This window comes from Magallana gigas, chromosome 8 (genome assembly GCF_963853765.1).
Source record: "Magallana gigas chromosome 8, xbMagGiga1.1, whole genome shotgun sequence".
NCBI lineage: Eukaryota > Metazoa > Mollusca > Bivalvia > Ostreida > Ostreidae > Magallana > Magallana gigas.
In genome coordinates this window covers 30,892,878-30,907,359 of record NC_088860.1, presented here as the reverse complement: position 1 = coordinate 30,907,359, position 14,482 = coordinate 30,892,878, and the positions used below count along the sequence as shown (strand labels likewise).

At 41.9% G+C, this 14,482-nt stretch overlaps 1 protein-coding gene across 1 annotated transcript; it reads right to left on the bottom strand.

The window, feature by feature from the left end:
• On the bottom strand, nt 1–4,668 carry LOC105339080 (uncharacterized). Its single transcript, XM_011444483.4, has 2 exons — nt 3,293–4,668; nt 1–89 (listed from the first exon to the last, which is right to left on the bottom strand). Exons 1-2 carry the CDS (start codon nt 4,471–4,473, stop codon nt 83–85), a joined length of 1,188 nt encoding a protein of 395 aa, XP_011442785.2. The 5' UTR covers nt 4,474–4,668; the 3' UTR covers nt 1–82.
• Nucleotides 4,669–14,482: the final 9,814 nt, after the last annotated feature.

The window sequence follows — 14,482 nt, the reverse complement described above, 5'->3', positions numbered from 1 at the left end:
TAAATTCTATATGAAATCTACCATTTATTTATCTAATATTTAACAGAAATTTCTTTTTCTTCTTTCAGTAAGACTCTTCCATTCATGATCTGAAAAGATATATCAGATGAAGATGTAAATACATCAACTGCAATAATCAATGCAATGTAATACAAAATGTAATGGGAAGGGAGGGTGGGAACACTTTCATATCTTATCTCAGGTTATTCATGAAATTAGGATTCCATTGCACACACTACGTGTGCTTATGAAATCTACAATTTCATTTCATAACCCTCGATAAGATACTCAGTGTTCTTTCAAAGCCCAAGTACCTTTTTAATACTGATTGTTGGAAAGCTGACTTGTGTATAGGTTTACAATAAAACCTAGCAAAAGTACTCTCTTTAGCCCAGTGGGCTTGTTGCATAATATCTGATACTGACACCCCTGCAAAGTATGCTTTTGAAACTGAAGCCGACCTTGTAGAATGAGCTTTAAATTGATTTGTATTAATGCCAGCTTCAGCCATTATAGTTTTCAACCATCTTGAAACAGAGCTAGTTGTTATTGGGTGATGTGGTTTAACAAAACTCAGTAACAACCAAGATCTGTCGATGTTGTCTGAAATTTCTCTAAAGCTACTTGTTCTTTCTAAGTATGATCTAATGCATTTAACAACACACAAAGAATCTGTGTCAAATGCATTAAACACAATTGATTGTAAAGGATTCCCTGGTTTGCAAGTCTCTGTAGGTTTAGACATCTTAAATGAAAAGCAAGTTTCAGAGTTTGACATAAACTTCACATTCAATTGATTAAGTTCTGAGGCTCTACCAGCAGAAGTCAAAGCTAGCAAAGCAACTAATTTACAGGATAACATTTTTAAACTAATATTGTTGTTATCACCCATCTTTTCAATGAACTTTAGCAAAATGTCTACATCCCATGACTCCTGATATCTAGGTTTAGGAGTCCTCATATTGAAAATTGCTCTCATGTGGGTCACAATCATAGGATGTTGTCCAACTCTCTGACCGTCAATCAGTGCATGATTCTTTGATATTGCAGATCGGTAAGTATTAATAGTTCTGTACTGCTTGTTACAAAACTGTCAAGAACTCTACTATAGGTTCCAGAGGGGAATGAACTGGATCAACCGACTGTGTACCACACCAGCTAACCCACTTTCCCCAGGCACTCTAGTAAGCTGCTCTAGTTCCTGGTCTCCATGCTTGGGAGTGTAAAGAGGAAGCCTCTTTTGAAAGAGAATTTGTTTTTGCGGATTCCCCGAAATTTTCCATGCAGCTAAATATAGGGAGTTGTTTGCTGTTAGGGGATGAATTAAACCTATTGGTGATGTTAACAGATTGGGATATGGTGGAAGAAGAACTGGGTCGTGAATCAACATCTCTAACAGAAGAGGATACCAAGTCTGAGCTTGCCAAACTGGTGCGATCAGTACTACACATTCTATTTGTTCTTCTCTTATTTTTGATAGACATTTGCCTATCTGAGTGAATGGAGGAAACATGTAAGCTTTCATTCCTTTCCAGGAGTGATGAAATGCATTTATCTCCATTGCCCCTGGGTCTGCTCTCCAACTGAAATACTGAGGAAGCTGATGGTTTAGACGAGAGGCAAACAGGTCTACCTTGAACCCCCCCCCAGAAGGTTCATGATCTGACTGAAAACTGATTTGTCTAACATCCAATCCCCTGAATCTTGTTGATTCCTTGATTCCCAGTCTGCTCTTGTGTTTAGAGCCCCTGGTATAAAACTCTGCTACCAATGAAATTTGATGTATTCGACACCAATCCCAAATTTGTTTTACTAGATGATTTAGCAATTTCGATTTTGTTCCCCCCATTCTGTTTATGTGAGCTACTGCTGTTACATTGTCTAATTTTATCAAAATTTGAATATTTCTTTTTGATTTTGCGAATGACTGAAGTGCTAGAAAAGCTGCCAAAAGCTCTTTGGCATTTATGTGATATGACTGCTCTACTGGGGACCAGCACCCTCCTGTGCTTTGTGTATCCCATGTGGCCCCCCATACTACGTCCGAAGCATCTGACGTTAGAATCATTGATGGGTTTGAACTTATGATTGATTTCCCATTTGAAACTTCTAATTGATTTATCCACCATCTTAATTCTGTCTTTACCTCCACTGATATAGGAATCATTGCTTCGTTTGTTTTCGAGTAAACCTTTGATCTGGGTCATCTGCATAAAGCGACATTGTAATTTTGCTGGAATCACAGCCTGCATTGTTGAAATTAATTTTCCTATCAGTTGAGACATTTCTCTGACAGATAAACTTTCTTCTTTCAGAATTTGCTTGCATTCGTCTTTTATTTTTTGCACTTTGCCTTCTGGCAATTTGAAGAGCATGTTTACGGAGTCTATTTCGAATCCTAGAAACGAAATGACTTGAACAGCATCTAACATGGATTTTTTCCAGTTTATCATGAAACCAAGCATCTGTAAGAGAAATAGGGTCGTGTTTCGACATTGAACCAATTTCTCTTTGCTCCTTGATAGGATAAGAATGTCGTCTAAGTAGATTATGAGTTTTACTCCTAACCTTCTTAGAAGACCTACTTCTGGTTTCATAAGTTTTGTAAAGATTCTTGGAGCAGAGGCCAGACCGAATGGAAGTGTCTGAAATTGATACAGCTCCTGTCTCCATAGAAACCTTAAAAACTTTTGATCCTTTATGATGATTGGGACTGTTAGATATGCATCTTTTAGATCTATTTTGCACATGTAACAGTTCCTTTCTATTAGATCTTGGACCATGAACAGTCCTTCCATCTTGAAATGTTGATATAGAAGGAATCTGTTTAACGGTTTCAGGTTTATAATGGGCCGATACCCCCCGTCCTTTTTTGGAACTGTAAACATATGGCTGATAAATTGATTTTGATTGGGAGCAACTCTTACAACTGCCTCTTTTTGTACCAAACTTGTTATTTCCTCTTGCAAAATTTTTTCTTGCTCTGAATTCAACTTTGGAGGATGAGGAATTTTCTCTTGAACTGGATAACTTGTCCAATCCAAGGAAACCCCTTGAACTGTGCTTAAAATTATCGCATCTTTTGTTATTCTTTGCCAATTCTTTATGAAATACTTTATTCTCCCCCCTATAGGGATCACATTTTTTGGATCTATTACTTGCAGATTCAAATTTAGAATCTCTGCGCTTATTTCTGATTTTTGTAACTCTGTTACAGAAAATGAATTTAACTTTTCTTCTGCAGATGTAAGAGTTCCTCCCCTCTCTATGATTTGAGGTATTGTGCTTGTACCTGTCAGATTTCTTCTTGAAGTATTGGTTGTTTCTATTGAACTTGTACCCAGGTCTTCGGCCCTCTGTAAATCTACCAGAGGGCCCCTCCTGAAAGGGCTGTCTGAATCTAGACTTGGTACCATATGGGCGATTGTAGTAGGACTTTCTCCTCTTCTTCTTGTTTGGCTGAAAAGCATCAGCAATTTCACTCGCCTCCTTACGCCTTTTCCCTGTCTTCTTCAAAATCTTGATAAACTTTTCCCCAAAAAGTTTGCTGCCACTCTTTTCCAACACATCAGCATTTTCGTCTAGAATTGCTTTCGCTTTTTTGTAGTCTCCAGTAATTTTAACTGTAGTATTTACTCTTCTATGGTGATCAACTGCCACACTGGCTTGACCAAGCAAACAAACCGTCTGCTCGATAAGGGAACACATGTGCACAACATCTACATTATCCACTTCATGTGAATCTCTTGAAGCAGCACGCAATCCCCCTAAAATACTCCATAATTTTGAAAGTGGTCCCATGACCTTCATAACTCGAGACTGTATATTTTGTGCGCCTTTGTCAGCTCCTTTGTCGAATTGCTTGTTTCTCTTCTCCAATAAAGGACTAATGAAGCTGTCTAGTGACTTGACAGCGAAAAGGTCCCCTGCATCTGGCACAGGATACTTATCCAGTATTTTAGTTTTCAGCGTCTCATCACTAAAAAACTTTGTGAAAAAGGGACGACAAAATGCCCTTAGATCTTCTTCTAATTTCTCACCCTTTGTGTCATTTTCGATATCAAATCTTTCATAAACAGTTTCTGAAGATACACTGCGTACAGGTTTGTTACTGCTACTACTTTCGTTTTCGATACTTCCTGTTTTTGAATTTATGGACCCCGAACCCGACTTCTGGGAAATTCGGGAAGATGACTTGGAATTACTACTAGAACTTGAATAATCCGAACTGGGGCTAGAACTCGAACTAGAGTGCCTCCTTTTTCCTGCTCTACTCTTACTATGAGCTTGAGCTTTGGTGTGCCCACTACTAGGGGTTTCACCGAAATCAATATGGCGACCATCACGTCTAGAAACACGTCCTCTGGAACTTGGTGGCGAATTGGACCTCGAACGTCTAGTTTGGTCCCTCGACCAGTTGGAAAATGACATAGAGCTGTCTGGGATGCTCAAAATATCCGAAGAACTCAACATAAATTTAAAATTGTACAATAACCAAGAAATGTACTCAAACACGAGGCACTCACGACGTGCAGTGGACCGTGCCAATTTAAAGGTAAAGTGTTACTCGCGAGCCAAATCGAAGAATGATTGATTTTTCAATAGGAAACTTTTTATATGGCTATTGGTTACGTCACCTAGCGGCGAGTCAAGCGGAGAGAACACTGAGTATCTTATCGAGGGTTATGAAAGGAAATTGACATGTTCAAATTCTTTACATATTCAACCGATACATGTAAAAAATTACAATTCTATAATTCATATATCTAACGTGTTATCTACTGAGTTCTTTTCAAGGGAATAGGGTATTATATATATATATATATATATATATATATATATATATATATATATATATATATATATATATATATATATATATATATATGTATGTATTAATAATTTTCCTTTACTCTGCCTGAGCATGAATAATTGAATTTAAAACAAAACAATCAATGTAAGGCGAGGTGTGTGTACGTGTCCTAGAGCCGGGCACCCTGCACCGTGTTACTTGTCAGAGTTCTTATTGTGTTCGTGGAGTACCAGGTTTTTTCACCCTTATTCAGGATTACTTCTGAAGCGGGCAGCTTCTTAATGTATTTTATAGCAAGAGTTATTCCCCTTTGATTTGTTGATTGATTTTTGATGATTTAATTAATATTCCTAATAATGACCAATGAGTTTGCTAATTATTTGTGGTACAATAATAAATATTCTTTATAAATAAGTTGTTTGGCATAAGTAGTTTTGGGTTAGGTTGGATTAGTTTGTTTATTTTTAATTTCTAATTTTTAGATACTATGAATTATTTTAGGCCGGCACATATATAGGGACAGTGTCAATTACGTTACGAAAACGACTGTTTGGGGTTAAACTTGAACAGGTACGGCTAGATTGAGTGTGCGGACATCCCTGCTCTATCTAATCTTCGTGTTATCTAATCTACGATACAGAGTGTGCGGTCATCCATGTCTGTGTCGCATCAATACAAGTGTGCGGTCATCCCTGCTTGTATTGGTGGTGGTTGCGGCGGAGCACTAGTGTGTGGTCATCCCTGCTGGTGTTCTGGCCTTTCTAGCGCAAGTGTGCGGCACTCCCTGCTTGCGTTAGGTTGCGTTGTTGGCGCAAGTGTGCGGTCATCCCTGCTTGCGTTAACGTTGGTACCTGTTCAGTTGCGTAGGTGTATGGTCATCCCTGCCTGCGTAACGTTGAGTCCCTATATATGTGCAGGAGCGTGATTAAAGTCTGCACTTGTAAATATTGGCAGCAATCAGGGCTATCCGATTCTATTTCGGGTACGGGCCCGCGGGGATCACAGGCAGTGACCCCCTTGCACGTTACATAAAATTTGGTGGCAGCGGTGGGATACCCTGCAATTTCTGCGGAAAGAATGGAAGACGTCGACAAAGAAATATCGTTCTTGGAGGAGAAGATCGCAGAGATGCGTGAGCGCAGCGACATCCTGAAGACCTCAACGCCAAGACCCGCTGCAAGCAGAGATTCTGGGGTAGACACTATGCGCAGAGCTTCGGATACTTCTCAGAAGAAAGGAGAGCTGTCTTTGCGCACTGGTCACACGACAGTTTTACATCTTGAAGATGCTGCTGCTGCGTATGAGACGGGGGCTTATTCCGGACTTCGCTCTAACAAGAGAACAGAAGCGCACCCGCGCAGCAACGACCAGTTCTCTGATTCCTATGAGCTCTACGAAGAGTCAGAGAGGAAAGTAGAAAGCAGCATCGGACATAGGCCATTTGCTAGCGGCTCTGGTGCCGCGCACAAGCCAGATCTGAATTGGCAGGCCGAATCGCTCCTACCCAGCGTGACGCGCAGACGATCTCGCGTGAGATTTGAAAGCCCTGCAAGAGTGAATGAGACAGACAATGCCATTGCCAAGCAATCTATCAAGCCAGCTACATATGATGGAAGCGGCCCTTGGCTTGATTACCATGCGCATTTTGAAGCCTGCGCCGACATCAACGGCTGGAGTTATGCCACTAAAGGTTTATACCTGGCAGTTTCCTTACGTGGCAATGCGCAGGGAGTCTTGGGAAATATGCAAAGAGGTACAAAACCTGATTTTGATTCCCTCGTTCAAGCTTTGGAGGATCGGTTTGCGCCGCCAAGCCAAACCGAGCTCTATAGAGTCCAGATGCGAGAAAGACGTCAAAGAGCCAGTGAGACTCTTCCCGAGCTAGGCCAAGCCATTCAGCGGCTCGCCTATTTGGCATACCCTACTGCCTCTGCGGAGATTAGGGAAACGTTGGCCAAAGACCAATTCGTAGACGCACTGGTAGACTCGGAGATGCGCATTCGCATAAAACAGTCCCGCCCCAGACATCTGAATGATGCAATTCAACTGGCCGTGGGGCTAGAGGCATACAATAAAGCTGAGAGAAAAGGCTATGCTCGTCCCACTGCCCCAGATCCAGAAAATGATACATTGGCCAAGACGATAGATGCTCTCAACGCAAAGATAGACTCGCTACAGTTAGAGGTGAAGTCTTTAAAGAGACAAGGTGGGGGCGATGCGCAGTTAAGGCCCAGAGCGCAGGAGCAGCAGAAATTGTGCTATTATTGCAGAAAGCCAGGTCATATTCGGAAAGACTGTAAGGGCTACAGAGATAACAGACTGAGAGAGAATTCTACCATTAGTAGTGAAAGCGGGAATCGAAGATATGGAAGGAGAGCTGAGGCAAATTCTAATCAGATGCAGAACAAGACTAATGGGACAGCCTCCATTGGCGCAAACACCGTGGGTTCAGACGCTGGCCTGTTTTTAAAGATGGAGATATGCGGTGTAGTGGCCAAACTTTTGGTAGATACTGGAGCTACCCTGACCCTTATATCTACGGACTTGCTGTCTAAGGTTTCAGATAATGACAAACCAGTGTTAAAGGACATGAAGCGACAGATTCTTGATGCAGGTGGTAACTGCCTTCGCATTCGTGGTAGAGGCAACTTCCCAGCCAAATGCAGTGCACTCAACACAAGTATTGAAGCTGTCGTAGCTGATTTAGGTCTAGATGGGATCTTAGGCCTCGACTTTTTTGAGCGACACAGCTGTTGCATAGATATACAGCGAAGCATCTTGACCATTGATGGTTTTCCCCACACTCTCTTGAAGGAGGGAATATTTGGATGTTATCACGTTGTTGCAGTGAACACAGTAACCATTCCGGCAAACCAAGAGGTGCTCATTGGTGGAAAGGTATGCATTGAGGAAGGCCAAAACATTGGGAGTCAAGACTACTTGGTTGAGCCTAACGAGAAATTTGTTGCCTCAGGTACCCTAGTTGGAAGAACCTTAGTGAAAGGAAACAGCATTGTGCCAATCCGCGTATTAAACATTGGACCAGAGCAGCGCACCATATACAGTGGAACGCATGTGGCTGAATTGTCCTTCTGTCGTCCTGTGCAGAGTGTAAGGGAACAGGCGCATAATACCAAACTCGACGAAAAATTGGAGGAACTCCTGAGAAGGTGTAGTGTTGATCTGACGGATGACCAGCGGTTACTAGTGCGTAAATTTCTCTGTCAATACACGCACGCATTTGCTTTAACAGACTCGGATCTTGGGACAACCAGCATCGTTGAGCATGAAATTGATGTTGGCGGCGCTCACCCTATCAAAGAACCATTACGACGGGTTCCCTTCCATGCAGCTGAAGAAATGAACAAACATGTAGAGGGAATGCTTCAGGACGGAGTGATAGAACCCTCTTCTAGTCCATGGGCAGCGGGAGTAGTGCTCGTGAAGAAAAAGGACGGGAGCACTCGCTTTTGTGTCGACTACAGGAAACTTAACGGCGTGACAATCAAAGATGCATACCCTCTGCCACGCATCGACGAGTCCCTCGACAATCTCTCTGGGAATGCTTGGTTTTCAACCTTAGACCTGTGCTCCGGGTACTGGCAAGTATCCGTTAAAGAAGAGGACCGTCCAAAGACTGCCTTCGTTACCCGCAAAGGTCTTTTTCAATTCCGGAAGATGCCATTTGGGCTCAGCTGCGCGCCAGCAACTTTCCAACGATTAATGGAGACCGTTATGGCAGGACTACAATGGGAGATATGTTTGATATACTTGGACGATGTCATAGTAGTTGGGAAAACGTTTGAACACATGATAGAAAACCTTACAAGGGTATTCGACCGCATCGTAGCTGCAGGCCTGAAGCTCAAGCCGAAAAAATGTGTTCTGTTTTCGCGCAGGGTCCTATACCTTGGGCATGTTATAACGGAGCATGGCATCTCCACTGATCCAGAGAAGGTGCAAGCAGTCAAAGACTGGCCAGAACCCTGTAACGTGACGGAGGTCCGTTCGTTTCTCGGCATCTGCGGATATTACCGGAGATTTATAGACAAGTTCGCAGAAAAGGCAAAGCCATTGACGAAATTAACGGAAAAGGGCAACGCGTTCGTGTGGACTAAAGAATGCCAGGAAGCTTTCGCCGAGTTGAAGGGTCGATTATGCAACGCACCAAATCTAGCTATGCCAGACTTTACCAAACCATTTAGCCTGGATACAGATGCCAGCAACTTTGCCATTGGTGCCGTGCTTTCACAGGTTATTGATGGCAAAGAACGTCCAATTGCCTATGCCAGCCGGACTCTTTCGAAGGCCGAAAAGCAATATTGTGTAACAAGGAAGGAACTTCTGGCAGTGGTGCATTTTTGTAAATACTTTAAGCACTATCTGTATGGCAAGAGATTTACAGTGCGCACAGACCATGGATCCCTACGCTGGCTGATGCGATTCAAAAATCCGGAGGGGCAACTCGCGCGCTGGCTAGAAGTGTTGAGTGTGTTTGACATGAAGATTGAGCATCGACCTGGAAGCCAGCATCGAAACGCAGATGCGCTTAGCCGTATTCCGTGCAAGCAGTGTGGTTTTACCAGCGATTGGGAGCGCTCCACTGACATCGCCCATGTAAAGGCCGAATCGGGAGGTGACACTCTGCGTAGCTTACAAGACCAAGACCCGCAAATCAAACAAGTCAAAGACTGGGTGACCAATCTCGCCAAGCCTGACTTTGACGTAGTCAGCGGAGAGGGCAGGTTTTTGAAGTCTCTGTGGTCACAGTTCTTGTCCTTAGAAGTGCAAGACGGCATTTTGTACCGAAGGTGGAGGAATTCTGACAAAACGTCCACAATGCAAGCAATACTTCCCTACTCGGAGAGGAGAAATGCCCTGTTCCTGAGTCATGATAACCGGTCTTCGGGACATTTAGGAGTGCGTAAAACACTAGCAAAACTTCGACAGAGGTACTACTGGCCTGGGTTGCAGGAGGATGTGAGAACGTACATAGCCGGATGCGACCAATGCACCCGAACTAAGGGACCATTGAAGCATAAAAGAGCGCCAATGCAGATTGCCAAAGCTGGAGCTCCTATGGAACGCATTGCTACTGATATCCTTGGAGAGTTGCCAATGACAGCCAAGGGTAACAAGTATATACTTGTCATCTCTGATTATTTCTCCAAGTGGACGGAATGTTTTCCTATGCGTAACATGGAGGCAGAGACAGTGGCGCGCATCATCGTGGAACAAGTCATCACTCACTTTGGGGTTCCATATGTAATTCACTCAGACCAGGGTGCCCAGTATGAGAGTCAGCTTTTCAGCGAGATGTGCAAACTCTTGGGTATCAAGAAGACGCGCACGACGCCATACCACCCCCAGTCGGATGGCATGGTGGAAAGATTCAATAAGACACTGGCCAGCATGCTGCGCGCATATGTTGACGATCATCAGCGGGATTGGGATACTCACCTCCCGTACCTGATGATGGCATATCGATCTGCCGAACATGAGACAACTGGATGTACGCCGAACCTACTAATGCTAGGACGTGAAGTTGCGACTCCGTTAGACATTATGTACGAAACGCCAAGCACTATCACAGACATTCCTCAGCATAAATGGGCATGGGAATTAAAGGAAAGGATGCAGGAGGCACATGCTGCAGTACGAGATCATGTAGACGGGGAAATGCGGCGTCAGAAACGCTACCATGATACCAAGCTACATTGGCAGAAATTTGCAAACGGCGACGCTGTGTATGTCTATTTTCCCCAGCGCAAAGTGGGTCACTCCTCGAAGCTGACTACGTACTGGAGAGGGCCTTATTCAATCTTAAAACCAATATCCGATCTCCTGTATGAAGTAAATTGTGGAAGGCGGGGAAGAACACAAGTGATACATACAGATAGAATTCGCCTAAAGCTTCCCCAGAATTTATATGATGAAGCCGATGACACACATTCATTGTCAGAGAATATGTACATGCCGTTAGATGCAGAAAGTCTTGAGACAAAGCTTGAATCGGCAGATGATCTGAATGATCAGGATGAGAAGTATCCCGTTACCGACAAAGAAGAAAGTCTTGTCACAACACGGAAACGCCGCGCGCCGCGCTGGCATGACGATTATGTACTATAAGCTTGCAAGAACTTGCGCATACTGCTGCGCCACAAACAATGCAGTGTCAGTGATGATGGACCTTTTACGTGTCGATGTGTATATACGTAGTTGGGCTGTGTGAACCTGGTCCGGTAGAAAAAGACTGGAGATTTTTTTTTATGATTTTATTTCAGGGTAATTTTTATTTTGGATGCAACTTCACCTTTTTGTGAAGAAGGGGTCATAGTTTTAGTTTTTAGTTTTGCGAGGACGCAAAATTCTGAGGTGGGGGTAGTGAAGCGGGCAGCTTCTTAATGTATTTTATAGCAAGAGTTATTCCCCTTTGATTTGTTGATTGATTTTTGATGATTTAATTAATATTCCTAATAATGACCAATGAGTTTGCTAATTATTTGTGGTACAATAATAAATATTCTTTATAAATAAGTTGTTTGGCATAAGTAGTTTTGGGTTAGGTTGGATTAGTTTGTTTATTTTTAATTTCTAATTTTTAGATACTATGAATTATTTTAGGCCGGCACATATATAGGGACAGTGTCAATTACGTTACGAAAACGACTGTTTGGGGTTAAACTTGAACAGATACGGCTAGATTGAGTGTGCGGACATCCCTGCTCTATCTAATCTTCGTGTTATCTAACCTACGATACAGAGTGTGCGGTCATCCCTGCTCTGTGTCGCATCAATACAAGTGTGCGGTCATCCCTGCTTGTATTGGTGGTGGTTGCGGCGGAGCACTAGTGTGTGGTCATCCCTGCTGGTGTTCTGGCCTTTCTAGCGCAAGTGTGCGGCACTCCCTGCTTGCGTTAGGTTGCGTTGTTGGCGCAAGTGTGCGGTCATCCCTGCTTGCGTTAACGTTGGTACCTGTTCAGTTGCGTAGGTGTATGGTCATCCCTGCCTGCGTAACGTTGAGTCCCTATATATGTGCAGGAGCGTGATTAAAGTCTGCACTTGTAAATATTGGCAGCAATCAGGGCTATCCGATTCTATCTCGGGTACGGGCCCGCGGGGATCACAGGCAGTGACCCCCTTGCACGTTACACTTCTCCTGGTACCCCTCCACAATTCCTCTCGACTTCTCTACCCACTGGTGCTACTCACTTCGACCCTTGCTCTTTTTCTCTCTTTCGCTTCTTCTTCTTCTTCTTGGACGTCTTGTCTCTTCTGCTGCTAGACGAGTTCTCCCTGAGAAACTCTCAGCGCGTCCTTATATAAGATTGGGTCGTTCCACCCGTCAAAGGGGTAACCAGCATTCTGGGAGATTCCACTCTAGTCTCCTTAGTTACATCCCTTTGAAGTTACCGAACGTCCAATCTTTCACCGTTACACATCTATCAAATTCATATACTCCTTCATATTCATGCAGTAAAATAGTATTCAAAACTATTTAAAATTATGTTTATTATTTGTATAGGGTACGTTTTCTCCAAGAGAAAACGTACCTGGCTACGTTCTCTTTTCGAGAAAACGTACCCTAGGAAATGGGTACGTTTTCTCTTGGGTACGTTTCCTCCTGATCCCTTTAAGATTTGACAAATGTTTAAATATTTATAAGTCTATTCGTTTCTTTAGTGGGAGATTTTAGTTTTGATATACTCATTCGCTTGCGAAGCACGACCTCTGGTGAGAAAAAAGGGATAGAACTTTCCAGAATGGGGTAACCAGGAATTGACTATAGAATTAACGAAACGTGTAGGACGAGTTCATCATGTATCGCAGGCAGATACCTTGGATCGGACTTCGATTAATACAAAAAGTTAATAAATAAAATGGAACAATTAATACGATTTTAGTATTTATGGAAAGAACTTCCCAGAACGGGGTGCCTAGAAACGGGTTGACTAATTGACACCATGGCAAAGAGTAGGGCAAGTTATAACCATCGGCTTTGATTAGCTACTTTGACTCTAAGAACTCTGGATTTAAATATGCATGCAAAGAACGCGAATTGACTAATTAACGAAAAGTGTAGAATTCATCATGTATCGGGGGCAGATACCTTGGATCGGACTTCGATTAATACAAAAAGTTAATAAGTAAAATGGAACAGTTAATACGATTTTAGTATTAATGGAAAGAACTTTCCAGAACGGGGTGCCTAGAAACGGGTTGACTAATTGACACCATGGCAAAGAGTAGGGCAAGTTATAACCATCGGCTTTGACCAGCTCCTTTGAATCTTACAACTCAGCTGGATTTAAATATGCATGCAAATGGATAATAATGCATATCCTAGCGCGTGTTTTAATTTGAATTCATACATTTTCATACCACGACATATTGTTTGTAGACCTTAAACATTAATGAACAGATTAATGTATTCCACGTCTATATATTGCCAATTGCAACTTCTCGGGAAGTTGCGATTGCTATACTGTATGGATAAACGATAAATGCATAAAACGGGAAAGTTTAATGGGGATGCCCTCCTCCAGATTGTTTTTCTTTTATCTGAAATTCTTATTTTCGACAGTTATAGAAATTATATTGAAAATTGACAAAATTACAGAGAGATACACTAAATACATATTACTGGTTTTAAATAAATACATGTAAATAAAAGAGTTTATTTTTTTTTCAAGTCAGCTGCAACAAACCGGAGTAAGGCCACGTTCATGTTCATGTGTACATTATCCATTTCAGTTTAGATTTTTCATCCCGGCGCTCTCCTCTAAATATCCAACAATGCAGGGTTTTTTTTTAATTTAAAATTTAAACGATAACAATAAGGAAAAATTTGGACAAAGTGTATGCAAAAATGAAAAAAAATATGGTTCAACATATTAAGGATTACATTATAATAATGTGTAAAGTGTTATAATTTCCGCGCTGGTATCTTCTAGTTCTTCAGAATTTAAAATCTTGAATATTAGTTTGTAGCTGTGCAGCTGTTGCTAAGCGACTAAAAAGGTATTGTTCTGCTCTTGTATGCGTAATTTGCATATAAAACAATATGTAGAACCTCTTTTTTATCTTTTGACAACAGTTTTAATCAGTTTTGGCAAAAACAATCCAGTTCAATGAATGGTTACATTTTTATCCTCAAATGAACAAGTTAGCCCCACATCCCCCAGGTGGCAGGTCTTTCGGACTTTCGGGAAAAAATATGAGTTCCTTTATCATTATAAGTAGAGCACAATGAATTATCCTAAGTGCAGATGGTGCTCATGACATATAAAAGTATGGTATTTCATACCTAATGCCAGTGGTACAATTTCAGATTGCATGAAGCACAACTAGCTTGACCTATTGCTATCCACGGTTATCTCCTTTCATTCCATTTATCAGGGAATATACATGTAAGTACATGTATAGTTTAAGATGAACATAAAATCCAACGTGAAAAATGTGAATTTTAAGGCCCTTAGTAAAAGGTTTTTGGTGTTTAAAGTGCCACTCTTTTGATGAATTAATTTTAAGAACAGGTATTCTTCACTGCAAGGCATCTGTGTCTATGGACCTTTTATACAAGTATATTGATGTTCTAAATGAATAAATGTACGACTCTTTGATGGCGTATGCATAGGTAATATATACATTAATTTATTTATTTTGCAA

Coding starts and splice junctions, on each gene's coding strand:
- LOC105339080 (XM_011444483.4), bottom strand. CDS start 4,473: ATGTTGAGTTCTTCGGATATTTTGAGCATCCCAGACAGCTCTATGTCA.